General features: G+C 36.9%; 1 protein-coding gene across 1 annotated transcript; it reads right to left on the bottom strand.

Moving 5' to 3' along the window:
* Positions 1-507: 507 nt before the first annotated feature.
* Positions 508-16,687, bottom strand: LOC129264388 (protein CNPPD1-like). Its single transcript, XM_064097784.1, has 9 exons — positions 16,511-16,687; positions 12,419-12,509; positions 11,648-11,729; positions 9,033-9,153; positions 8,400-8,472; positions 7,318-7,373; positions 6,647-6,708; positions 5,203-5,320; positions 508-4,365 (listed from the first exon to the last, which is right to left on the bottom strand). Exons 1-9 carry the CDS (start codon positions 16,571-16,573, stop codon positions 3,523-3,525), a joined length of 1,509 nt encoding a protein of 502 aa, XP_063953854.1. The 5' UTR covers positions 16,574-16,687; the 3' UTR covers positions 508-3,522.
* Positions 16,688-26,888: the final 10,201 nt, after the last annotated feature.

Here is a 26,888-nt window from a genome sequence, read left to right on the forward strand (position 1 = left end):
TAAATTCACATTCAATAAACAGACAATGAACATGATTCTTACGTGCATATTATTTTAATACTTTTCTCCAACATTCCTAAGTTGATTAAAAAGGCAAATTTGCACGCATTAAACACTACTACAAGGTCAATCTATAAAGGGTTATAACAAAATGAATCCTGTAAGTGGTGTTATTGTTTATGGTTTTTTTTCTAGAAAAACTAAGATATTGATATCAGCACTCATAATATGGGACTGCATGTAAATCCAAGTATTCTGCTCTTCAGGCATATTACCCCTTAGAAAGACAAACCTTACAAGATACAATGATAAAATGGTGTGTGTGTGTGGGGTGGGGGGGGGGGTAGGCTTGTAATACATGGATGCTCTGATCCACAGAAAAGCTCAGACGGTTGTTAAAAAAGATTTGCCTCTGCAAAGAAATCTGTGAATAAACCACAGAAATGGATGAGCAAGATTTTGCCTAGTTCCGGGCCTTTTCTCATGAAGCAAACTTTTCTATGGGCATTTTGCATATGGTAGTCTTATTCAGCATGATAATACATGAAAGTGCATGGAACAAGAAATTATCTGAAGTATGATTTTTATGCAAAGAAGAACATCACACCTGCATATTGTGGAAATATCGCAAAATTGTTCAGGTAATCACTTTCCCTGTCCAGCTGATAGGGATTATGATTCAGGTCACTCAGAGTGAGTTTGGGTTTCATACGTGGCTTGAGATGAATATTTTCAATTTACGCAAACCAATATACGAACCAGAAGCCTAAACTACCCAGCAGTCATTACAACTATTGTCAACCTCTTTCCAGAAGGGAATTATTTTACACGTCAAATCATTGTAATAATAATAATATTTTTTTTATATAGCGCTCAAATGTAAGCATGATTTGGAGTACTTGCTGGTTGAGCAAATGTCCTCGAAATCTTCTTATAAGATGTACATGATTCAGAGAAACACAGTAATACATGTATAATGTACTCTGTTAAAAATACTGATGGTTTGTTTACAATGCCCTTTTCTGTACACAAACATGAACATTGTTCATGTTCTAATGAATACCGTAAAAAAAACATGCCATAGGAAGGATATATTTCTGAAAGCCAATAACTAGGCATTCACTAATAATTATAGAATATAATAATCATCCCTACATCTTCACCACATATATGTAAGATCAACAGGATTTGCGACTTGATATGCTCTTTGTCCAAAAGAACATTGAATAATGTAGACTATTTGAACGAATAATTTATATCTGGAATTCAAAGCCGTAGCTGATTCTTTTAGTCTCCATAAAGTGGAACTTGTGTCAACAATTTAAATATAATTGACTCCTGGCTAAGACTAATACATCAAGATTAGTCAGCCAAGGAGTGTCTGAAAGAAAGCTTCATTTCAGATAATTAAAGATATAATTGAGGGCATCCACTAATAAATTGTGAGTGTTGTTATCAGAAGGCATGATGAAAACAATTTTGATATAATTATCCTTGACAAAACCTAATGATAATGGGTGAAAATTAATTATATGACACCTAGATAGATCATTGTGATTTGATTGGTTGTTTGATATCGTTAATTCAGCCCATTTTGCAATGACGTCATCAACCGTGCAATTTTGGATCCACACAGTTTTGTCTATTGCACTCGCGCACCGAGACTGCAGCTCATGCACCAGCAGTGCGCATGTTGTAATGACGTAACAATCAACAGACCAAACTCGCACTGCATGAGCATGTTTTGCATCGAAATTCATGAATTTCATATGAAAAAAATTAGGTGTCATATAAACCAAATAATGATTTTTTTTTCATTCTTGCAATGGACAGAATACTTCATTCGGTGAAAGATGAAATAATGATCCATTCAACTCGACTACGCCTCTTTGAATGGATCATGTCATCTTTCACGTCATGAAGTATTCTGTCCATTGCACTCATAAACATTCATTATTTATTATTATAGTAATGAGTATTATTCATGGAGCTATCATGAAGTATAAATTAAATAAGAAAAAAACACTCTTTACCTATTAAAGCAGTTTAAGCAATGTTGAGGGGTTTCTATAATTATCTGCACAAGCGTACAGAGCAGTGACAGTTCATAGTATTGCAGTTAATAAGTTACAGATTAAAATCAGTACATATAGCTTTTGCTAGCACTAAATGTATAAGAAAGCTGTAATAAACAAAAAATCCAGGCTGGCTGGCCATGTTAGCCTGACATGACAAGACTTTGCCAAGGAAAAAAGGAAAATAAAGCTTTCATAACTTAATGTACCAAGTATTAACTGTGTAGCTTCTGTGGTATAAGCACCTAGATATACATGTAGTCACCTCCACGGAGTACAGTTTTTCTTTCCCTCACCCTCCCTATACTTTCAATCAATACACATGCTTTGTATAGAGGAAAACACCACCACTTCAGCAATCACACCTTTGCTCCACTGCAACTGCAAGTTGACTGCCGTGAACTCTGATATCCCTAAATAATAAATAGACATAGCACAGCAAGTAGAAAACTAATAGGATTATATAGGTAACAGGTCATGCTTCATGACAAATGAATAAATAAGGCATAACTAAAAAGCAACATACATGTAACACACCAGTAATGAAGTATACAGTTAATACACACACCATAATACCGATGGTAAAATAATACCAATTTTATGAAAGAAAATATCAGAATGGGTCTCCTTTATTTTCATTCATGCCAGAGATTGTATTGTATGAAGAGTGATGAGTCAGTTGTAGATCAATGGTGTTGTGAAACCCATGCTTTGAAGAATCTTGGAATTTAAGGGTACTAGTATACTATATTTAGGATCCGTTTAACATTCTTGTGGATATCATTGGGTTGTAGACTGTGGAGCTAAACACAACAAAATTACAAAAGGCTATTCAACTACATGCAGAATATGCCAAATACATAAGTATAAGGCATGTACTCCAACAAAACAATTCAAACCCCACATGGATTAATCTAAGAAGTTAGATAATCAGGGGTGGAAGTAAAAGTACTCAAGAGAATGGCCATTTTTTAACAGAAATCTTCCTTGCTATAGATAAGTAGCCACAATTTTCTTAAAATTATATGATCCTTCCAACCATATATTATTGAAGTACTGATTTTAAACTCAACAAGTTTCATTTAGGCATGCAATTGGGGACCGAATTCGCCATGCAGCATGAGGGATAGAAACACAAACAGTACCTGTTAAAACCACTGTAAGACAGTGAGACATTACCCCAATTATTCTTATCTCAAGGAAACTTTCTCAAGATTACCAAGTTGGTTGTGTCATAGCAAGAAAAAATATTATTTTTACATGCTACCTTGGCAATGTTTGCATATCAAGAATTGTCTGTAATTCTAATGCATTGAATGGGAATAACAATTTGTGTTGGTATTTATAGGTTCTGGGTTATTTGCCTTTCACCAGTGATATATTAGTAGTTTCAAGCCATCGCTGTTGAAATTTCTTGAACCTCATATTCCAAGTTATGGGAAATGCATCATGCTGTAATAAGAGGAATTGTTCCGGTAGTTGCCGTTACTGCAGTCTCCACAATCGACTTTGGTAGCAGCGTATGAATTCTCTCTTGCAGTGTCTTGCGCTTGGCCATGCCATCACAAACAGAACACTGCTTCTTGGAAGCAAGGTTGGATTCCGAGTCCATGTCTGAATCCTTAGGGTTCTTCATGCCTTGACGTCTTGACAACAGAGGACATTTAACGTCCGGAAGATATTCTGACGGGGTTGGAGTCGAAGTGCGCTGTCCTTGAGTTGCGGAGCGGTTGATCTGGTGTGAGCGACTTTTCATCGGACTTCCTGGATCACTGTTGTTGGAGAGAATCGCAGATGTGTCGTGGTAAGCAACAAGAAGGGCATGGTAGAATGAAATCAGAGCCTGGCCAACATCATCTACCTTAGTCCGTAACCAATAGTCATCCTTGAATTCTCTGGTAAGACATTGCTGACAACTTAAAGGCTCCAGCTTTTCATTACCTTGGAGGTGGCAAGGAGAGGTATTGCCGTCAGCCATTCTTCGAGAGTCGAGGTGATCCTGATCAAGGTTACAGCAACACTGCCTGCAATTCGGACAAGGGGATAGCTCAGAGGGTGCTGACGATTGGTCGGAAGCAGAGTGGACCACATTGGGTGGTGGCAGCATGATCTCGCTCTGGTGAGATGAAACCTGGGTTGCCTTGAGAGGGCGAACTCCGTGGAACACATGACTGTAGTTGTCCGAAGCCGGTGCCATTCCTGGAACTGCAGAGTGGTGCTGCATGAGCAGAACTGACCAACAGACGATGGCACTACACAAGGAGTATGCAGCCAGACACATACCAATCATCTACAAAAATGGAGAGACAAAAGAGGATAATTGATTACAAATATATACTGCAGGACCGGACCAATTCAATGTAAAGTATACATTAAATTTACAACATGACAGAGAAGGAACTCTCAGTAACAGTAATCTATACTTACATTTATTCACTCCACTTACTTTCATAATTTCTTGTAGAAGCAAATACTAAGACGATAATGTTAAACCAAACAACTGAACAGAGATTTCCAAAATGAGTTGGATAATGAATTTAAAAAATACCTTGTAAAAATAATTGCGGAAGTTTGTTAAAGGAGTTGGAAACAATTTGATGGCACTTATCAATAACTGTTACAAATGCGTGCATGGAAAACAAACTGATACCTCTAATGCACAGCAAAACTAGAAAAATCTGCCTATCTCTCAACTTTTACTCTGTCATCACTAAAAAATAATAGGGCAGAATTTGTGTTATTTGATTATCAACCATCGCAATATTACAATATGGTGACATACACCCCATGAATAACTGTCAATTAATGTCAGATATAATGTTCACATAACAATTTGTCTTGAGATAGGGATAAGACAGGTGCGATGGACAGGGAAATATATTGGTTTTGGGATGGCCCAGTGATCTGGATTTAGGGGTGGGGATAATGTGTGGGTTTATGACCTTACAGAGAGATTAATAACATTTCAAGAAAGGTTTCTAGTGTGTAACACATTAAAACTTCCATATTCTTTAAAACAATATTATGAGTCGATGTCTTCCTTGAAGTTTTAATGTCACAATATTTTTAACATCATCTTCATATTTTGCAGCCCTAGCAGAAGACCATTCTTTGAACCAAAACATACCTTCAAAGACTGGTCAAGCAGCTGAGAAATGGTGGTATACCAATCTCTATGCTCCATCAGTACATTGAAATCCGAGTAGGAAAACCAACCTCTCCGACGTCCCTCATTTAAGGCGATCCTAGAAAGAACAAGAGTTTGGAACTTTTTAGTAGTTTTCACCAGTCAGTACCCATCCAAGAAAAAGGCAGGAACAGTTTGACAAAGAGTAGACTAAAACTTATAGTCGCCATGTAAAGCACACTAGGCTTAAGTTGAACAGAAAATCAAGTATGGCCAATTCATAAATATCAATGAGAAAGTCTACTTAGAGTTTTAGCATGTTTAAAATCATTTCTTAAATTTACCATAATCATGCAAAGCTGATGTCTGCTATTCATTCCAATTACAATGTAATTCAAAACACATTTGATCCTACTTCCATTTCATTTTTTATCATATTCACTTGCATGTATCACATACTGTGCACCCTGAAAGTTCTGACCTGCTAAGACTAGCTTTTGCTAGATCCCGGCACAGACGTGAAGAAAATCCTGTCATATAAAGGCCACCACACACCTTACGACCCGACTGGTCGGCGACTGGCTTGCGACTGAGAGAGGGGAGATGAATCGCAAGGCGGTCATAAGCCTCGACACCGCACACCTTGCGATCCGATCTGCGACTCACGCATGCGCTTTTTGCTTTTGGGCATAGCAACTGAGAAAGTGCGCTTACTACTGCGTATGCGCGTTGTTTATCATAATACGCATCGTGCAGCTCTGCTGTGTGATTGGCTGGAAGTTGGATTGAGCTTGCGATCCAGTCATAAGGATTCGACATATCAAATCCTTACGATTTTCCTTGCGGCTTGTCTCTGACCGGTCTGCGACGCTCAAGCTGACAAGAGCTGTGACGTCACATCTCCCCTCACTCAGTCGCAAGCCAGTCGCAGACCAGTCGGGTCGTAAGGTGTGCGGTGGCCTTAACACACAGGTCTAAAGGTGGTACAAACAGCTCCAAATCCATGCAACATTTGATGCAACACACTTGTGCACCCAAATGAATTTTATGTAGGTGTACATAAAGCTAGGTGCAGCAGATGCACTGGGTGACAAATTTGGCTGCACCATGTCTATTTTATATGCATAATAATTACAACCTATTCTCAAGAAATGTTTTTTTTATTTTTGTACCATTTCGCTAAGCTCTTTGACCAGACTTAAGTACCTACGATTTAGTCTCGGGCTTAAAATGATATTTCTGAAATGAATTCAAATTCATTGGACAAATTTTTGATATCATAAAATCATATTCATGAGTTTAATCAGTCACTACATAATCACATTCCCAGATCTTGATCTAAGAGAGTGTAAATGATTAAAATTCAAATGTAAACAGAGTAAGACTTATCTGCATGCTGATAATAAAAACATGCATAGAACACACAAATTCTTGTGAAGCTTACCATGTTTCCATTTGTTGTAAGAACTCAAAGAATTCATCTGGTTTGATGTACAGGTCCCAGTCCTGAAATACATGCATGAATGGAATTAATACCATCAGTTTAGTAAACATCCTTGTCAATGATATCCTCAATTATGATATTTGCACAATCTACATTTTTTATCATATTGCTACACTATGATATAGTTTCTGAAAGCAATGTGTATTAGCGCTTTAAATAGTGACGGTAAAAGAACTTTTACAATTATGAGTGTCAATTCAGGGAGAGTGGAATAGATTCTATTGTACACTATTTATCTACCCTTTTCATTGGTTGGGATCAACCAATAACAATTCAAATTTCTACTCTTTTCAAATTCAGTCATAAAGGGAAAATACCAATACAAAAAAGGGAGAAAAAAATGGTTGAGAAAATAGGCAAGTTTTCCACAGGTCAATTTTCATCCATCATTAACAAAGAAAATCCAACAATTGTTTTTTGTTTCCTGTCTTTTTTGAATAAAAAATGATTGTAATGATTAATTACTTCAAATGAATACATGCTTCATTGAGGAGAATCTACTTATTTTTCATCATTTATCACATTTTAAATTAACATGATTTATTTGAGTCACAGTTAAAATATGAAAACATTAGAAATGGAGTCTGAACAAGAATTAGAAATATACTTACAATCGCTTCCAGAAAGTCTCGTTCCAGTTCATTAACCCTTTTAACATCAATTTTAGCTGTTAAAAATAAAAGAAATCATTTTTACATCTTTCAAATATCTTGTTGAACATCTATATTAAACTGTACAATAAATTGGCAAACAAAAATGTGGAACTTGCTATCAAAGAAAGATTGGGACCAAGCATACGCTTGTCCAGTTTGAATGTTTTCTTCATAGCAATTCAGTCTAAACTCAGACTTTTAGAGAGATTATTGCCAGTTAATACTGGATGAGGTCACCTTACTACATGTGTTCTAGTTCTTGACCAATAAATTGGGTGCTCCAACCCCCAAAGGCTTTCCAATGTTGATGGATAGTGCATGCAATTTAACAGTTCATGAATTAGTTTTCTATGGTACAACAATCACCTAGGCTCTACCTACAATGTATTGGGAGTTCTGCACACGAAGGACAATGTACGGCAAACCAGCAAATAACGGCAAGATTGTCGGCATGCATATGGTCTAAGCAGAGGTATGAAATGAGAGGTTTACTTCAAATTCGTCTAATGCCAATTCGTCCAATTGCCAACTCGTCTACTATCATTTGGTCTATCATTAGTTCGTCTACTCACCATATGGTCTACTTTCATTTAGTCCAATGCCATTCCATCTAATAACCAGTTGGTCCAATAACCATTTAGTCCATATACCATTTGGTCTCATTAAACTTAAGTGTTAATTGTGCAAAATGAATAAAAAGAAAATGGGTATTAGACCAAATGGTTATAAGACGAAATGGTAATAGACGAACTGGTCATTAGATGAAGTGATGATTGGACCAGATGATTATTGGACCAAATGGTTGTTAGACGAAATGTTGATGGACGGAATGGTATTAGACTAAATGAAGGTAGACCATGTGGTGAGTGGACGAGTTGGCAGAGGACGAATTGGCAATTTACCAGTATTACTCCTTGATTGCTTCACATACAAATGTTACCCACTTCAACCACAAAACAATGATGATCACCCCCTTGTTTAACCCTTTTTTTGAAAAAGAAAATAACTATGACTGTTTTCATTTCAAAGGTTAAACTTACCACTATCCGCCCATTCATCACTGAATATTTCCTCGTCTTCACCTTCATCATAGAGAAACTTAGTAGCCAGCATCTGAAGAAAAATAAATAAGGCATTAAAATCTATTAGAATGGGGCCAAAACAATGCAATAGTTGAAATATGTGCAACACCAAGTCTTTGCATACACAACAATGATCATGACAAATTTGGACAAATAAGGGCAGTTATTGCAATTTATTAGAGAACTTGCTAAAAGTCCTATTAAGTTGGGCTACAAAGAGGTTATTGAACCTTGTACTTAGCAGTTTAGTGAAATTCAGTTCCTTACAAGATATTTAAAACCCAAGGTTTTTTTTCAATTCGGAAAACGAAAGGAAACTGATGACCTGTAAGTATAATAGAAACTTGCTCAAAAGAATTGGGAATAGAGCCAAGGACACGAGCTCCAAGGACGGGATTGTGGGATTCTGTTTCTCTCATATACTTTGTACACAAGACTAAGCCTATAACAAAACATGTCCCTAAAGCTAGTGTCATTTCCATTCCTGGTACCCATTGTTATTAAACATGAATCTGTTACATGTATCTTTCCTTGTAATGTACATGTGATATTTAAGAAATACATTTAAGAAATAAATTGAAGTAAACTCACCATGGAAACCAGGAAGAGTTCAGTGGAAGTTACTTTCTGGAGGTAGGAAGATTTCTGTCGTTTGAGACGACGAGCGTACATCATACCCAGCATGGAAGACGAAGGGTTTATCTGTCCATTTCTGCACGCAAAAAATAATGATTAATTTCAGTTTCATTCATGCATATATGACTTGTTAAAGAGCTGTACTCAATTACTACATTAAAAAACACAACAAATCTGGAAGCAGCAATTGACTGAGAAAGATGGGGGGGGGGGGGGGGGGGGCTAGACAGCAATTTAGACCCAAAGATGTAAAATATTACATTTGTTATGTTAGGTTAAATTCAAAAGCTTATTTGTAATGAACAGAAGTGAGGAAATGGACCCCTTCATCTGTGACTATCTTCCAGATACCAACCAAAAAATTACTTTTTTTCTTTCCAGGGCTCTTTTTGGAGAAACTTAAAAATTTTCCAGGGCTACTTTTTCATTTTCCAGGGCTCTTTTTCCACTTTCCAGGGCTACAATTTCTACTTTCCAGGGCTACAATTTCTGGAGCTATTTCGCGGCTTTTTTGCGTTTGTGTGTGTGTGTGTGTGTGTATATATATACACGGTAGCTAGCATATACCAGGGAAGTATAACACTTCCCTGGTTTGACCTTCGCATTGTTTCTTCGAAGTGATTGTTTATGATTTTAGTGTTGTGATGATAGATGGATTTTGATGCTTGAACGATATCTGAGTTGATTCATGGACCTAATACAGACCTATTCAGATTAAATCATGGAGGTAGAACCTCCATGAATTAATCCAAGTTTGAATGTTTGATACTTGGTTGACGTGAGCTTTGCGTGTTTACTATTTAGTGTTATAGCCCATTTGTCAAATTAATCTAGAAAGATCTGTATTCGTGTCTAAAGACAATGTAAAAGAAAAAGAAAGTTCTGAATTTGTACAATTCTGAGGTAATTTATTAATATCATACAATATAGGTACCTGCAAATGTTATGAAGTTGAACAAATATCCTTCGTACATATTTGACTGAAAGTTATTTAAATGACACTTTTTAAAAAAGACTTTAAATTATTCATACAAAATAATGATATAAGTCATAAAGGTCATTGAATTGTTAAGCGTTCGTATCAGTTACACAGATTCATGACAAAAAGGCCTACCAGAACGTAAACTGGCAATTTCCATCATCCATCATGAATGCCTAGCCTTGCACAGCCTCTAATTGAAATGAACTTATCCACGTCTTTGCAAATTTTACCTGACCTAATTTCTCCACACAGTGAGAGAGGCCATGTGGCAGCCAAACCAAAACAGAATGAAAAGGGCGGCAATCTCGTACCCCCCCCCCCCCACCACCACCACAAGAATATCAGATTTCCAAACATGTGCTTCTCAAGATTGTGCAATACATGACGGAGACAAAGAAAGTTATGTAAACAAATTGCCGAGGGTTGATGTCCCTGAATTAAGGGGCTAGTCTACGTTTTCAGTCACTTAAGAAAATGGCGAACTGGCCAAAGGTGAAATACATCATTGAAAAAAAAATGAATGTTTGGATTAAAATAACGAAGATTAAATGAAATATGACTGAAAAATATCCATAGTTGAATCTCTACTTTTATTACTGACAGAACAATAACATCATTTTTTTATTAACTTCTTGCCAATATTCCAATAAGGCAAGACTCCCATTTAAGACTAGAATGAAAGAAAAAAATCAAAGCATGATTTTTTTTAAAGGGATACACGAGACTCTTGTTTTGAACAGAGATATAAAAATATTTAAAAACAAACAAGAGGTGATAAACACTTCATTAAAATTATAATGAAGTTCGTAGTGAATTACAACTTGTAAAAGGAGAAATTAACAAGAATAATAGGGAAATAAAGTTTGGAAGAAAAGAAGGAATGAGGAGAGACAAGCTTTGGGGGGAAGGATCAAGATGGGTGGCTGCAGCTCGACATGGGGCTAGATAAATGGGAGGGGGGGGGAGCAATCATCTATCAAGTCGCCCAAAATCTTACACCTTCACCAAACTTCTCACACAATCCACACACAAATCCCAGTTCATGATACAATCACAAGTGTCGCTCAACACATGCGCACGTGGTCTCTACTGGCATTTTACAGTCACACACACAGAAATACACACTACACACAATGCACACGATGCATCCCCATACCACATGCAGTCACACTGAGCCTAAAGCACACAAGCAGAGAAACCTTCTGCTCGAAGTATATGACTCCTCGGCTCCAAATTCTACATTTATTTTATCTCAGTGCTTGGAGTCGGCGCTGGGGCCGATTTTCGTCCATGAATGAGAGAGCATGGCAAAGACTTGAGTCCCTTTATCTCAGAACCGCCGCCGCTTGGTACTCGAGTCTCCAGAGATCAGGGTCGACTCCCCGACTCTGGCATAGAGAATCGGGTAGACTCGATTACCCGGCGCTGGCTCCCAAGCCTAGTTGAATTGACGGGGGCGATTATGAGTTTTGCAGTCGCCCTTGTGTGAATGTTTTTAGCCCTTTTCCGGGGCTCTTTTTGGACTTTCCGGGGCGAATTCGCCCGCCGCCCCCGTGTAATTTTTTGGTTGCCAGATACACTCACTTACCGATTAAACTTGGCAACATGGCGACGTGTAAACGTGCCCAGATTCTTCTCTGCAGCATTCTGGAACAGATCAACAGCAACATCTGAAAAATTGCAGATTAACAATATTCTATTTTTCTAAGGAAATATTTTGTACATTATGTATAAAAAAAACCACAAGACTGAAACATTCTTTTAAAAAAAGAATTACTTTATTTTCGCAATTTTATTGATTTTTATTTCAATATATACTGTACATGTACATGTAGGTATCAAGAAGTAAATTTTTGTTCTTGTTCAACAGGGTTTATTCAGGTTTCATGATTACACCTTTAGTGATCGCTGAAGGGGAAAACAATCTTTGATGTAAATGGTATTTTTCAAACTGTCTTGAACCATACATCATCAACATGGATTGGTACATTAGTAACAATAAATTGAAGGGAATTGAAATTTTGGTGATGCTGGACAGGCTATGTTTGTGAAAATAAAACCAATGTAAGTTTTAGTTAACGAACATTCATTTCTAATCCATTGGTACAAAGGCTGAATTACATGTACTTGTTTTCACTATTAGAAACAAAGTCATTTAACCATGAAAATATGTCCTATACAGTACAATGGTCTTTTTATCTTAAGATGCAAGTATCACATCACATAGAATGACTTATGATGTCTCTTTTTTTTTAAATTATATATTCAGCGTATGGATTGCTTGAGGGAATTTAAGGGTGTTAAAAGGGGGTTTCCAAGGAAGCTTCAGCTAGGGATTAAGGGGTTAATAAAAACTCACCAGCTACAGGCAATGATATCCCCTCGGTAGACTTTCCCAAATACAGGGTGTTTCTGAACCTTCTCTCCAAGGCATTATGTACAGGTAATTGCTGTAGAAAGAGAGAGAGAGTAGTTTACTGCATGTATAGAAAAGCATGAATACCATTGTCCTTAAAGTGAAAATAGTGGAGATACATGTTGTGGAATATTAATTTCAACTTTGATGTGGCTTCACTTGTCAAAAATTGTCTGTATATGTCACCAGAATAGAAACTGCCATCAGAAAAATATTCCCTCTTGAACATACATCAGTAATTCTAGAACTCTAAGGAGTTGTTAGAATGCAACAAAATTCTAGGGGAAAAATTATAGTTATGTTCATTTCTAGTGTGCCCTTACAAACTGTAAGCTGTTCTGTTGACCTGTTTATTGATACATTTTGAATAGAAATGGGTTTTAAATTTAACTTTCAAAACAAGGAGATAGAAGTTTGAATCTAATAAAAACTCATTCTATCTCAGAATATGTTTGATAAGCTGCAAATAATACTTCATACATGTTGGCCTAAAAGCAATTGACAATGAATTCAAATAAAACACCTGTTTTTATTCTCAAGACAACATCATACCGCTCTCTATATGCAGCTCGTAGCTAGGCTACTATCAAAGAGAACAAGATGGCAACATAAACATCGGCAAGTTTTTCCCCATCTTCTCATAATATATTTCTCGGTTTTTTAAATGAACAATAGTTTATAAATGAAATCAATAATGTAAATGTCGGAAATGAAGTTCGAGCTCATTGACATGTACATGATTTAAGGCTAGAAACTTGACAGGGAAAGTAGAATTTGGCGAGGCAAAAATTTTAATTTTGCCTGTCCAGTGCGCACATGATATACATGTACATGTAGGCACAATCTCTGGCTCCGTGGAGAGTAAAGCACACATTAGTGAATGAAACGTTAACTGTACCTCAGGTGATGGTTTGTGTGTAGGCTCCACTACACCTACCATAACCATCGGGCGATAAATACTCGCTCTCAAAAATCAGTGACAAACTTTTTGGTAAAAAAGGCAACACATCATGTCAAAAAAAGACATTAAGCGTCCTCTACAGTGACCAACTTACTAACGGACACAGACTTACTCCTTGCCTTTTCTTGTAAATGTCTCAAAATAGGTGGTGAGGTACGTTGACTGTATTATTAGTGTTCGAAAAACTATAAGTCTAGGCCAAGTCTAGGACTTCGGAGCCTCCTGGCTAACTTTAGTATAATTTACCTCATTTTACTTTTATACTTGACTTATGATATGATGGGGTGACCATAATTTACACATATTTTAGAAATTTTCATGATGAAGTTGATTTTCAATAAAAAATTTCTCCCAGTTCACACAAAAATTAATCAAAATCATAAATAACAGAAGGCAAGATCCTATAGTCAAATTCGCTTGATGGAATTATAAGGTCAAGGGTTGCGCTGGTATGGCGATATCAAAATTCCATGGCGATTGACTAATGCGCACTCGGCTGAAAAAGTGTCCTAAAAAAGTGTGACCTTAGTTTGCGCATGATCGTTTTGCAAAGCTTTAGAAAATAAATCAAGCAAAGGTAAGATAATTGTATCAGATGGAGGTTAAAATGCCAAATTCGGTAGGTATCACATTTTACTTATGGTACTTATTTGGAGACCTCTGCTTGCAAACTGGCAATTTCTTGATGCTTGTCGAGAAGATCAGATTTTCTCGGAGCAGACGCAAAGGCCAAAGCTAACCAAATTTGCCGATGTTTTGCCAATATTTTCACAATTTGAGACCTTACTTTCAAGAAAATTACCATATACTAAGGGGTTGGGTGTCTGGACACTTTATATTTTTGAAGCCTTCTTTTTTGTCTTTGGATTAAACTAAGCATATGAATTCAATAGATGTAATCATCTTCTATTTTGTTCTCTAGAATCTATATTTCCTAACATTTTGTACTAAAAATTGATGAAACTTCGCTTGTAAATTTTTTCAAATGACTATCTAAAATTGATCGTCCAGACACAACCTGTCCTGACACACAACAACTGGCTATATGGTAGGGGGTCCTAAAGCTACGCACAACTCCAATGCGCATGCAATTTCAATTGCAAAATGCGCACTCTGTGTGTGGAGCTAGTGACTGCAGTGTGACGAACGATTCCTATTCATTGTTTTCTACAGAGGCTGCAATAAATCGCTAAATACAGAGAAAACCAGCAACTGTTTGGAATTTTGGAGTTAAATTCACTTTGATTTCATATTTCCTATAAGAATATGAACATTATTTAGAAGTTTAGGCACAGGAAATACTTTTTCTTGGCATGATAAATTGAGTGCGTAGCTTTAGGACCCCTTCTATATCGGGCGGCGAAATCAAGAGGTGTTCGGAAAACACGCCGGGATTTTCGTATTAGTGAGTTTTGTGATATTTTCTTTTTTGGTTATGAATCTTTACAATATTTAACACAAATTTGTGAAAGATGATTTGTTAGAAATTTTTAGAATATTAAAATTGGCATACGGTAGTTTTTATCATTTGGAAACAAAGTGCGTAGCTTTAGGTCCCCGATCATACTATCATGTCATGACTACGACCCAACTTAGTCATTAGAGATCTGCCGGCTATCTAGACTAAGTTAGGCCTATTTTGGGTCGCTTTTTCTCAATTTCTGTTGTGTTGCCGTTCGTGATATCACTCAGTTTTTCAAGATATTAATTATTGTACAACGCCTAGTTAGCTTGTTGTACGCGAGCAAATGGGAGGCTGAATGTCAAACATTCGTACCGTTGCACAAAAGACGTACCATCCAAAATGTACCGTCCAAAATGTACCGTTGCACGGCTTTAGGAGGTGACGTCACAATACGATTCAATTCATTGCGCTCAGTAAAAATGCAGGTGCAATACGCGTATAGCCTGCTGGCTAAATGCGCAATGCTGCCCGAGGTGTTCGCTTGTGGGATTTTGCTTTTCGCTTTCCATATTTTTGCTCCCTTTTCATAGATTACTGCAGGAAAAACTCTTTGTTTTTTCATAAATTCGCTAAACTCCGAGGCGTTGTACAACACAAATAGCGAATATTCTTATTCGTGCAATGGTGCGAGATTTCGCATTCGGTGAAAGAAAGAAACATTCTATTCAACTCCGCTCACGCCTCGTTGAATAGAGCATCTTTCTTTCACCTCATGCGAAATCTCGCGCCATCGCACTCATGCCTATTCGCTATTTGTATATTGTACAACGCCTACTTAGCTTGTTGTACGCGAGCAAATGGGAGGCTGAATGTCAAACATTCGTACCGTTGCACAAAAGACGTACCATCCAAAATGTACCGTTGCACGGCTTTAGGAGGTGACGTCACAATACGATTCAATTCATTGCGCTCAGTAAAAATGCAGGTGCAATACGCGTATAGCCTGCTGGCTAAATGCGCAATGCTGCCCGAGGTGTTCGCTTGTGGGATTTTGCTTTTCGCTTTCCATATTTTTGCTCCCTTTTCATAGATTACTGCAGGAAAAACTCTTTGTTTTTTCATAAATTCGCTAAACTCCGAGGCGTTGTACAACACAAATAGCGAATATTCTTATTCGTGCAATGGTGCGAGATTTCGCATTCGGTGAAAGAAAGAAACATTCTATTCAACTCGGCTAACGCCTCGTTGAATAGAGCATCTTTCTTTCACCTCATGCAAAATCTCGCACCATTGCACTCATGCCTATTCGCTATTTGTATACCGTACTAGGCCTAGGCCTACTTGAATTAGATAAAGAGATATTCGACTGTGTACAAAATTAGGTAGGATGAGTGGGTCACACCACCATACTAAGTTACACGTCATGTGGCAATACCTTTATTTTTATTCACTTGGGTCTGAGTCACGCATGACACAGTCAACAAAGACAAAGTCTCGACTTCCCACGTTACAAACTGCGGGTGGGTGGGTTCTTTCAACAACGGTTTGGATCGGCAATGATCGGGGAAACGCGCGAAAGAAAAAAAGGGCGAGTCTCAAAGAAGACCAAGGTATTTTGGTCAAAGTGTTACGAATTTAAGAAATCATATTTTTTTAAATCAATACGAACCTCGAAGTCATTATAATTCTCGACATCTTCTTCCAAACGACGTAGACTCTCTAGAAACTCCATTCCTTTGACAATTTACCTCGTCATGTCATTCTTACACTTTCACATATGTTTACCTGCAACAAAATCCGATCGATCTTATCGCGATCGACGGTCGCGTTGTATACTGCCCTCTACGATAAAAAAAAATACTTCCGGGATCGAACTTGATATTGCATCGACAACATTCCGTTGCCATCTCGTTATCGGGCCCGTTATTTTCACTGACAAATTTGCTCTCAGCATTATAACCAGAGGCAAGGATTCTGAAAAAATGTATCAGTTGTCAATGAAATCACTTACGCAATTTGTTCATGAAATTCTTTCCAGGGTTCCTGGTCACAAACATGAGAGTCAATGATGCGAAACATATATGTAGGCCTAGATCTATATATCCACTTTATCTGTAAAATGCATTGATAAAAAAAAAAAAAAAAAAAAAAAAATCTCTCTGAGCTCTAATGGTGGGGTGGCCTGTATTATTATCCCCTAATAATATATACATATATATATATGTATATATATATATATATATATATATATATATATATATATATATATACAAGTGGCCCTCGTACGTAGCTCTTTCATTTTATTTTCTAGTATTAGTGATTGACATTTTATTATGTCTTGTTCTTCAATACTGAAATGGAGATTAAGATAATCTAATGTAAAACGCAACATTGCAAAATCGCAGCACTGATGCTTCAAATAATCCGGTAAATGTTAATAATAATGATGATAATAATAATAATAATTAATAATAACAATTATAATAATAATAATAATAATAATCCGCTTTTATATAGCGCTTAATACATCGGAACGACGAGTCTAAGCGCTTTGCAGATATAATTACCCCGGTTATTGGATTCAATCAGTCATTCCCGCACACAATGTGTGCACATCCTCCACTCCTGGGGAGTATTCAGTTCAGTATTCAATACTAGAAATTTATTGAAGCCAACTTATGAAAAGAGTCATTAAAACAAGGGTGGCGCCATGAAAATTTGATATTAGTCAAATAAAAGGAGATACAAGGGTGACTTCATTTTCCGTCAATGAATATGCCTGCAATGAGACACTTTCCTTTTGGAACTTTTTTGTTCGTTCCTCCAAACTCTTTGGGCTCTGATTCTGGACCTTCCTCCAGGTGCAAAGAGCTTCGATTTTACACCGTAACTAAGCGGTTTCCGCACTCACACCTTTATAAATCATTGCAAGCGGATTAATACAGTAACTTGTTTAATACATTTAACAGATTTTATCAGGAACGAAATTTCACATGGGCGCATGGTTGGAATGGTTCTCCTAGACTTACAAAAAGCCTTTGATACTGTAAATCATAACATACTTTTAAAGAAATTAGAAGTGATGGGTTTAGACTCTGCTTGTGTGACATGGTTTAGATCATATTTATCTAACCGTCATCAAGTAGTTACCATGCAGACGGTTCTTTCTGATTCACTGCCTATTAAATGCGGAGTCCCTCAAGGAAGCATTTTAGGCCCCATTCTTTTTATGTCTTACATCAATGATATGTGTACTTGTATAAACGAATCTAAATTAATTTTATATGCTGATGATAGTGTCTTGCTATATTCAGATACAAATCCCAAGATAATTGATAAAAAACTTAGTGCAGATCTGGCAAATTGCATTAAATGGATGTCTGACAACAAGCTTAGTTTACACGTTGGGAAAACAGAAAACATTTTATTTTGTTCGAAACGAAAGTTAAGATATACACACGATTTCAAGGTTTCATATAATAATCAGGTAATTGACAGAAAAGATTCAGTGAAATATTTGGGAATTAATTTAACAAGTAACCTATCATGGACGGGTTTGGTAGACTCAATCGTCAAAAAGGCAAATTCACGCTTGAAATTTTTGTATAGATATCAAACCTGTTTGAATATGAAGTCTAGACGTATTTTATGCTTTGCTTTAATACAATGTCTATTCGACTATGCTAATGCGGCTTGGTACGGTAGTCTGGGTGTTACGGATAAGAAAAAGCTAAGAATAATTCAAAATAAAATTGTGAGATACATAAATGTTTTAGGACCAAGAGCACATGTCGGATGTAAAGAACTTGAAAATGCAGGATTACTTCATGGAGATCACAGATCACAACAATTAGTATTACACCACGTGCATAAAATATTCTATTCGGATACATTAGATCATTATATAGCAAATAATTTCACCCGTGTATCAAATATCCATAGGTACGGTACTCAAAATAGTAATTTTAATTTTGTATTACCAAAACGTGAAGGACATATAGGGAACACTTTTTATTTTAATGGCATCCAATCTTGGAATGCTCTTCCCAATCAAGTAAAAGCAGTTAAAATATTTTCTCAATTTAAGAGTGCATTAAAGAAGCACCTAAAACTGGAAGCTACCCGAGAGCAATATAACCAGTAAAAATCACACATTTTGTACAGTTGGTTTCTAGTATTGTAGATAATGTAGGGTATGTTGAAATATAATCTTGTTTCATATATTAGGAGGATTGTTGTTTGCTTCAGATGTTTGCATATTATTTGACTGATGGATACGTATGTATGTATTTTATTATTTAAAAAAAAAAACCATATTCTAGTACTTGTCGTAGTTTATACTTTTTGTTACAATATGTTAATGTTTTATACTAACTATAGGACCCCATTGGAAATAAGCCTTTCGGCTTTCATGGGCTACCTGTCAAGGTATTCTTCAATTTTATTGTAATCTCCTGTGATATTCTTGACGAATAAAATCAATCAATCAATCAGTAAACCAAAGACCCTTGTAGTATCTTTGAATAAACTGATATTATCAGCAGTTGTCATTTGCATAGCCTCTGGCAAAAGAAGAAGGACTCCACCTTTCGGTGGAAAATTGTATGGTGCTGGTTGATTATTGGATGTCTCTTATGTTTGATATATTGTTTATCATATACATAGGCCTATGTTTTTAGGAAACGATTATTTTGAATTCACTGAACAATGTATTCATCATAGGGTTTTAGGCAACACCTGACGTGTAGGTGTAGCTCAATAATTTTGCGAGATTCTTAGAAAGATAAACAAGGTTCATTATCACCGCATTATCAGCTGTAGTCATCTTCATCATGAAGACATGTACAATATTATTGGTTGTGACCTTACGGAATTTTTTTTCCAGGGCCATGAGAACGATTTTTTGACGAGTAAAAAGCAAGGAAACAATCAAACAAACAAAACAAAAAATGCAATCATGTATGCCAAAACGGTGTGATTAAACATTAACTACCCCCTTCACATAAAGTTATGTCAACAAAAGTTATTAATGAGCTTTTGGTGATATAAAGATAAGCATAGTTCATTATCAGCTGCTGTCATCTTTATCATGATGACCAGTACAAGTAGATGTGACCTTACGAAAAAGGACGCCAGTTTTAAGCTTTCATGTAAATTTTTTCCCAAGGAGCCATAAAACGATTTTGTTCGTGGGTTTGTCGTCAGACAAAAAAAAAGAAAGATTATTTCTCCTAGTTTACTGAGATTCGTTGGGAGCAATAACATCCCTTTTTGGCTTGCTTGTCCATCTTATTTCCAGGGGGTGCTGTCTATGGTAAATTGAAAACGCAGCACCCCCTGAACAATCTTGGGAGGTTCTCCAGCACCCCGTTTCCAGGGCAATGATTTTTTTTCCTTCATCTTTTAAGTCCTTACGTTTTATCGTGCTTATCAGACTGTCTTTCAATTGAAATCAATTCATATCAATCTTCCAGTTTCTTCTATCATGTATTGTATATAAATTGAAAATGAAAAAATACTCTGAATGTCCCATCCTGGTTCCATTGCACAATCTCAATCTAATGAAATTGAACGTTGACCAGTTGCATTGTCGATAATGTTTTTGCTATTTCCATGGAGCACTGAGCGCTTTTTTTTCATGATGGAGTGCTGAAAGCTCGATTTTTGACATGATATTTATAAAAAAATATATCATATTTCACCCTTTTTCTTTCCCTTTTCTTTCTTTTCTCCTTTTTTCTTTGTCATGAAACTTTTAGTTGGTCCATGGCCCCATGCCCACATCTCCACATCGGCAGGAGTGGGGTAGAGGTGGAGGTAAAATAATGCGAGCGCGAAGCGCGAGGTTAAAATAAAATTATCGAAAAGTTGACATGAAAATGAGCCATTTTGAGAATATTGTTTAATTCTCCATCCATCAGTTTCCAACAATTTCTGATAGGAATCTTTCATTCAATAACAACAATCGTAAGAAAATTCCGAAAAATTGATGGTCATCACGCGTAGGCCTATACGTCAATCAATATCACCATCACGATCATGATTATCATGTACTTCCTCCTTATCGTCATTATCATACTGGTCATATGATTCATCATAAATATTATGATGTTCGTCTGTAAATTATTGGGGGATGATAACGCAGGCCACCCTATTCTTCTTTTCTTTTCCCTCTCTTTTCCTTTATTCTCTTTTCTCTTTTCCTTTGCCTTATTTTCCTTGTTTTATTCTTGGAAGTTTTATGACGTTCTATCGAACCCCCGTCCCCGACCCCCATGTCTAAGGGCTTGCAAATAAAGTCTTATTCTGTTTACAAAGATCACTTCCCAAAATGTCGTCATCATGGTTAACATACTGCGGTTCACCTAAGTATTCCGTATATTTCCCGTCCCTCAACCAAAGTCTTCCTGTTCAATTTTGCAGAGTAGGTTTGACACTAGATTAGGTAAGAATAAACAGCCCATTTCCCATTTGGGAGTGCAACGTATGATATGCATTGGTCCAGTTATTCATCCATCTTTATAGTTTTTCCCCCCATACGAAACATAGACAGAGAAGCTTAGACTATGGGCAGCCAGTCGGATGATAACAACTAGCGGAAAAGTAGAAACCCCATTGGGAAATATACTAAATTGATTGATAAGATACTGTGACATAAGAAATCTACTCACCCAATGACTTTGCAGATGATTATCCCTTTATATCTCCATGGCAACGATGGATTTTACACGAATTGGTATTAGTCGGGACCAACCTGACGCAAAGGTGTGTATAAAGTGCATGTTTACGGCGACTGCAAGCTTGACTTGTTTAAAACCCACAAATCCATCACTTTACTATAAATCGCATCATTTTTAAGTATCACTTAAGCATCTCCCGTCAAACAATGCATTTGATTTCCCCTCATTTTCCCTTTTTTTCTTTCTAGCTGTTTTCATCCCAGTCGTGACGTAATGCGTGGGGAAAGTGATAAGATATTAAGATCTATTCACTTATTATCGTGGGTGATCTTCGCTTTATATTTTGTTTATGAATTCACAAAACTTTGTAGTGACGGGAAATTTGTGTCAGGTGGGGTGCACAGTTCAAACTGTTTGGAGCCATTGAAAAAAGAAGTGAAACCAAAAGGCTCGCCCTGAAAAAATAATATAAATATCTCAATACTTTGTAGAACACACTTGCTAACTTGCGGGTGGTTCCAGGGAGCTCTGACCGTTGCCACCACCTATCGTTAAAAAGTGATGTTTTAACGTTATTCATCGAATTTATTTCTTTTCGCCTAATTTCCATCGAATTCCTTAGATACATGGTCGTTTAAATTTTGTCTTTTTTTGGGGGGTACGCCAAGTTCATATTTTGAAAATAATTAGTAATTAAAAACTTTTCTTTTATGTGACGCTCTCCCTCGTCTCCCAATAGGAAACCGTACACTGCAAAAACTGCGGTGTTTATTTAACACCAGTCCTGAATCTATATATGACCACACCAGAGAAGTGTTAAAACAACATCGGTTTGAAATTAAATCGATGTTGTTTTAACACTAATTGGTGTTGTATAAACACCTATCTGGAATTAGTCCAAAACCAAACCGGTGTTGTTGGAGCATTTCTCTGGTGTGGTCATATATAAACCCCTCAAAAAAGTTTGGAAATCTGTGTTTGGCCATTAATTTCTCCCAACTCCCAATTTTACACAATGCATATTTTATATCATTCAAAAGATCATTTAATTCACTTTAAAGTGATACCATGCTTGTTATGATCATGCCATCACAAAAGGAGCAGGATTCAAATGTGTTGGATGAGGTCTGAATTGAAAGTTGCAAAACGAGTAAAAAAAGTTTGGAAATCTAAGTTTGGCCATTAATTTCTCCCAATTTCCAATTTTACACAATACAAATTTTATATCATTCAAAAGATCATTTGATTCTCTTTAAAATGATACCATGCTTGTCATGATCATGCCATCACGAAAAGAGCAGGATTCAAAAGTGTTGGATGAGGTCTGAATTGAAAAGCTGCAAAACGAGCAGAAATAGTCATGAAGGGTCAATACAGAACATGATTCTTTTGTCTGTCAATAGAGATGAAAATCCATTCAAATCAATCCCCTGCTTCTGTAGTGATGGTTCTGTAAGATAACATGGTTTGAGTCGCGGTTTGAAATACTCATGCATGCAGAGGCGTCGATCCTAGGGAGGGGGGGGGGCGATCGCCCCACCAATGAAAATATTGGGGGGGGGGGCAAACATATCGTTTTGCCCCCCCCCCCCAATAATTCCGTATGCATGTGCAAAAATAAAATAAGATTGCAGTGTTACACATAAATCAGCAAGCGAGATTGAGATACACAACTCGTTCTTTATTTAAAATCGTGCTCAAAATGTCCGTTTTTCAGATTGGAATATAAAAATTTTCAGCTCGCGCTTCGCGCTCGCATCATTTATGTACCAAAACCCATACTTTTCATGATTAATTAGGTGAACAGAATGTCCCGTTCTCAGTTCTAAACCTAAAAAGAACTCCCGCTCCGATTTGCAATAATCTTTTGTTGAATATATATCTTGTTCTTTATTAAAAACGTCCATTAACCTGTCAATTTTTTCAGATCGAAATATCAAAATTTTCAGCTCGCGCTTCGCGCTCGCATCTATTGTTATTTTAGATACCCATCCTAATCATTGGTACCAAAAATGAATCTTTTAGGTCAGAATATAAAGGAATTTCAGCTCGCTCTCGTTACTCGCATTATCTGTGTAGTGAGATATGTATATCCTCCACATGAGTTACTGCTACAAACAGTCCTAAACAGGTACCATTCCTGTTTTCAGGTCAGCATTCTAAAAAATTTCAGCTCGCGCTTCGCGCTCGCATTAATTTGTTGGTGAGATATGTGTCCGAGTCTCTTTCTCACATATATATATAATTAGGCCTGTGTGTGTGTGTGGGTGAGTTTGTTTGGTGTGATCGAGCGCCTTTAGAACGATTCATGATTTTGCCCCCCAATCTGAAAAATGGATCGACGCCCCTGCATGCATGTTTGTTTGTTTGTTATGTGTTTGCTTGTGCAGAGGTGTGTTTGATTCCATGTTAATGTTGATGTTAAGGTGCATGAAAATAATTAAAAGAAACCGCTGAGAAACTCACTCATCACCACTGAAAAAAGAACAGTGACTTTCAATATTGTGTCATTTTGCAACTTTTGAATTTTGACCTTGCCCCACATTTCAAGGCACTGCACCTCCATGTGAACGATAATCACATCATGTAGGGTATTATTTTAAAGAAAATTAAATAATCTACTCATTAATATTAATTACACATTGATATGTACTAGAACCGATGAGGAATCATCTATCAAAGTCAAAAGAAACCGCTGAGAAACTCAATCATCACCACGGAAAAAAGAACAGTGACTTTGAATATTGTGTCATTTTGCAGCTTTTGAAATTTGACCTTGCCCCACATTTCAAGGCACTGCACCTCTATGTGACCCATAATCATATCATGTAGGGTATCATTTTAAAGAGAATAAATGCTCTATTAATTAATATTGATTACACATTTATATTTACTAAAACCGAGGAGGGTTAATCGATCAAAGTCAGATTTCCAAACGTTTTTTGAGGAATTTAGATTCCGGACTGGTGTTAAATTAACACCGCAGTTTTTGCAGTGTAGTATAAACTCCGCCTCCTGAAATTGTTTGCTTCGTTGCACCACCGCGGTGCACCGGTAGGACAGCACAATTTCGCCCGGCAGTGCCCCAGTGGCAGGTTTGTGATGAAGCGGAAGAAATATGCTTGATATTTTATCATGTGTAAGATTATTTGGTACAATTTTAGGTAAAAATGCAATTTCGTGAGGACAATTTTCGAGCGACATCGCGTATTTACAGCATTTTGCGTTATTTTACAAAACATTCGTGCACTCTCCTACTTTAATCAATACTGTGTAAAAAATTATATTCTTAAAAACGGAGTGCCAAATTCAAAACTTTAAGAGCTCGTATAATCCATTTTGATTCATAGCACTTTGGGTGCTAAACACACACTGACACGTCCACCCAACTCACACCCACACACTGCTAAACACACACAGACACTTTCACCCAACTCACACCCACACACTGCTAAACACACACATACACTTCCACCCACCTCAAACCCACACACTGCTAAACAGACACTTCCACACACTGCTAAACACACACGGACACTTCCATTCACCTCAAACCCACACACTGCTAAACACACACAGACACTTCCACCCACCTCAGACCCACACACACACAAATAAAACCCACAAAAAGTACGTGATGTGCGAAATGAAGCAACCAAAGGTGCTGTGTTTAGCATTAAAAGTGCTGAAAATCAGCTCACCTGAGAACATTCGCTATAAAGTGTTAAATTTAACACTTTATTTACTTTGGATTAATTTAGAGTGTGCATCACCATCAGTGGCGTACCGTGGGTCACGGCATTGGGGGGGCACCAGCAAAAATTTTGAGTCACTAAGTGAGCGCGCGAAGCGCGCTCAGTTGCCAGGTATACTGACCAAATAGAGACATTTTAAGGACATAGCTATTAAACGGATATTCTCTCACTGGTCAAATAATGCGAGCGCGGAGCGCGAGCTTAAGATTTTTGATATTCAGACCTAAAAAGAGACATTATAATCAATCTTTTGTAATCATGATACGTACCTGTCTAAATAATGCGAGCGCGAATCGCGAGCTGAAATTTTTGTAAATATTGACCCCAAACAGGACGATTTTAAGGACTATATTTTAGGAATCCATTAAGAGTATACACATCTCACCATAGTCATCTAATGCGAGTGCCAATAAGCGCTTGCTGATTTTGTTATAATTACATTTAAACATGCTCATAAAGCACTTGTTATCATGATTAACATACCCATCTTACTAATCAAATCTTGCGAGCGCGAAGCGCGAGCTGAAAATTTAGGAAATTCAGACCTGAAGAGGGGCATTTTAAGGCTTGTTTGTAGGAATTCACGGAGACTATACATGGTTTATAACCAAATGATGCGAGCGCGAAGCGCGAGCTGAAAATTTTTGATATTCAGATTAGAAAAAGGGACATTTTAAGGACTGATTCTAGGAATTTATGGAGAGCAGACATATTTCACCAATCCACTACTGCGAACGTAAGCACGGACAGGAAATGTTTTATATTAAGACCTGAAAATGGGGCAATCTCTTTAAGTAGTCATGAAAAAGAAGCATACTATAATAAAACAATAATAACTCAAAATGCGAGGAAATATATTTGGCAGCTTGGTGTATGTTGACTTGAAAACGGGAGGTTTTAGTATAACAGGATTATATTTCTCGGTAAACACACAATGCGAGCACCAGGAACAATGAAGACATAGGCCCTGAGCAAATTATGTTTCATAAACTTATTAAAGAAAATGTTTCTTATGTATTTTAATATAACATAATTATGATATGATATAAAATTATAATGAACAATAGTGTCTTCTTTCCCACTACGTTTCTCTTCCTTTCTCCCTCTTTTTCTCCTTTTCCCCGTTTTTTTTTTTTTTTTTTTGGTCAGCCGATTGGGGGGGGCACGTGCCCCCCCATGCCCCCCCCGTAGTTACGCCACTGATCACCATGATCATATTGTTTTCACGGTGTGTTTCGATTTACCTTTTTCTTAATAGATAAACACGTTTTTAGTTTATTCTTGAAGATAAGATAAGCATAGCCCAAATATAATTATTTTTATTTGTTATGTGAAACTATACATAATATGCTAAATCAGCGCTTTTAAGAGCTCGAATAGTGACTGCGACTCAGATTGATTTTATTTATTAATCTCCGTTTCATATTTGTACATGATAAACAAAACGAGTCCAAAATATTACAAGACACAATATCATATCAGTTGTTGATTTACTATAGTGTTTGGGGTGCGCTGGGTAGCAAGTCACGAGTTGTTACTATCTCGTCAGGTGCTGCGGATCAGCACTTGAAGTGCTTGAGCTCTTAAAAGAGCTGATTTAGCTCTTAATTTT

The sequence above is a fragment of the Lytechinus pictus genome, chromosome 1, assembly GCF_037042905.1.
Source record: "Lytechinus pictus isolate F3 Inbred chromosome 1, Lp3.0, whole genome shotgun sequence".
NCBI lineage: Eukaryota > Metazoa > Echinodermata > Echinoidea > Temnopleuroida > Toxopneustidae > Lytechinus > Lytechinus pictus.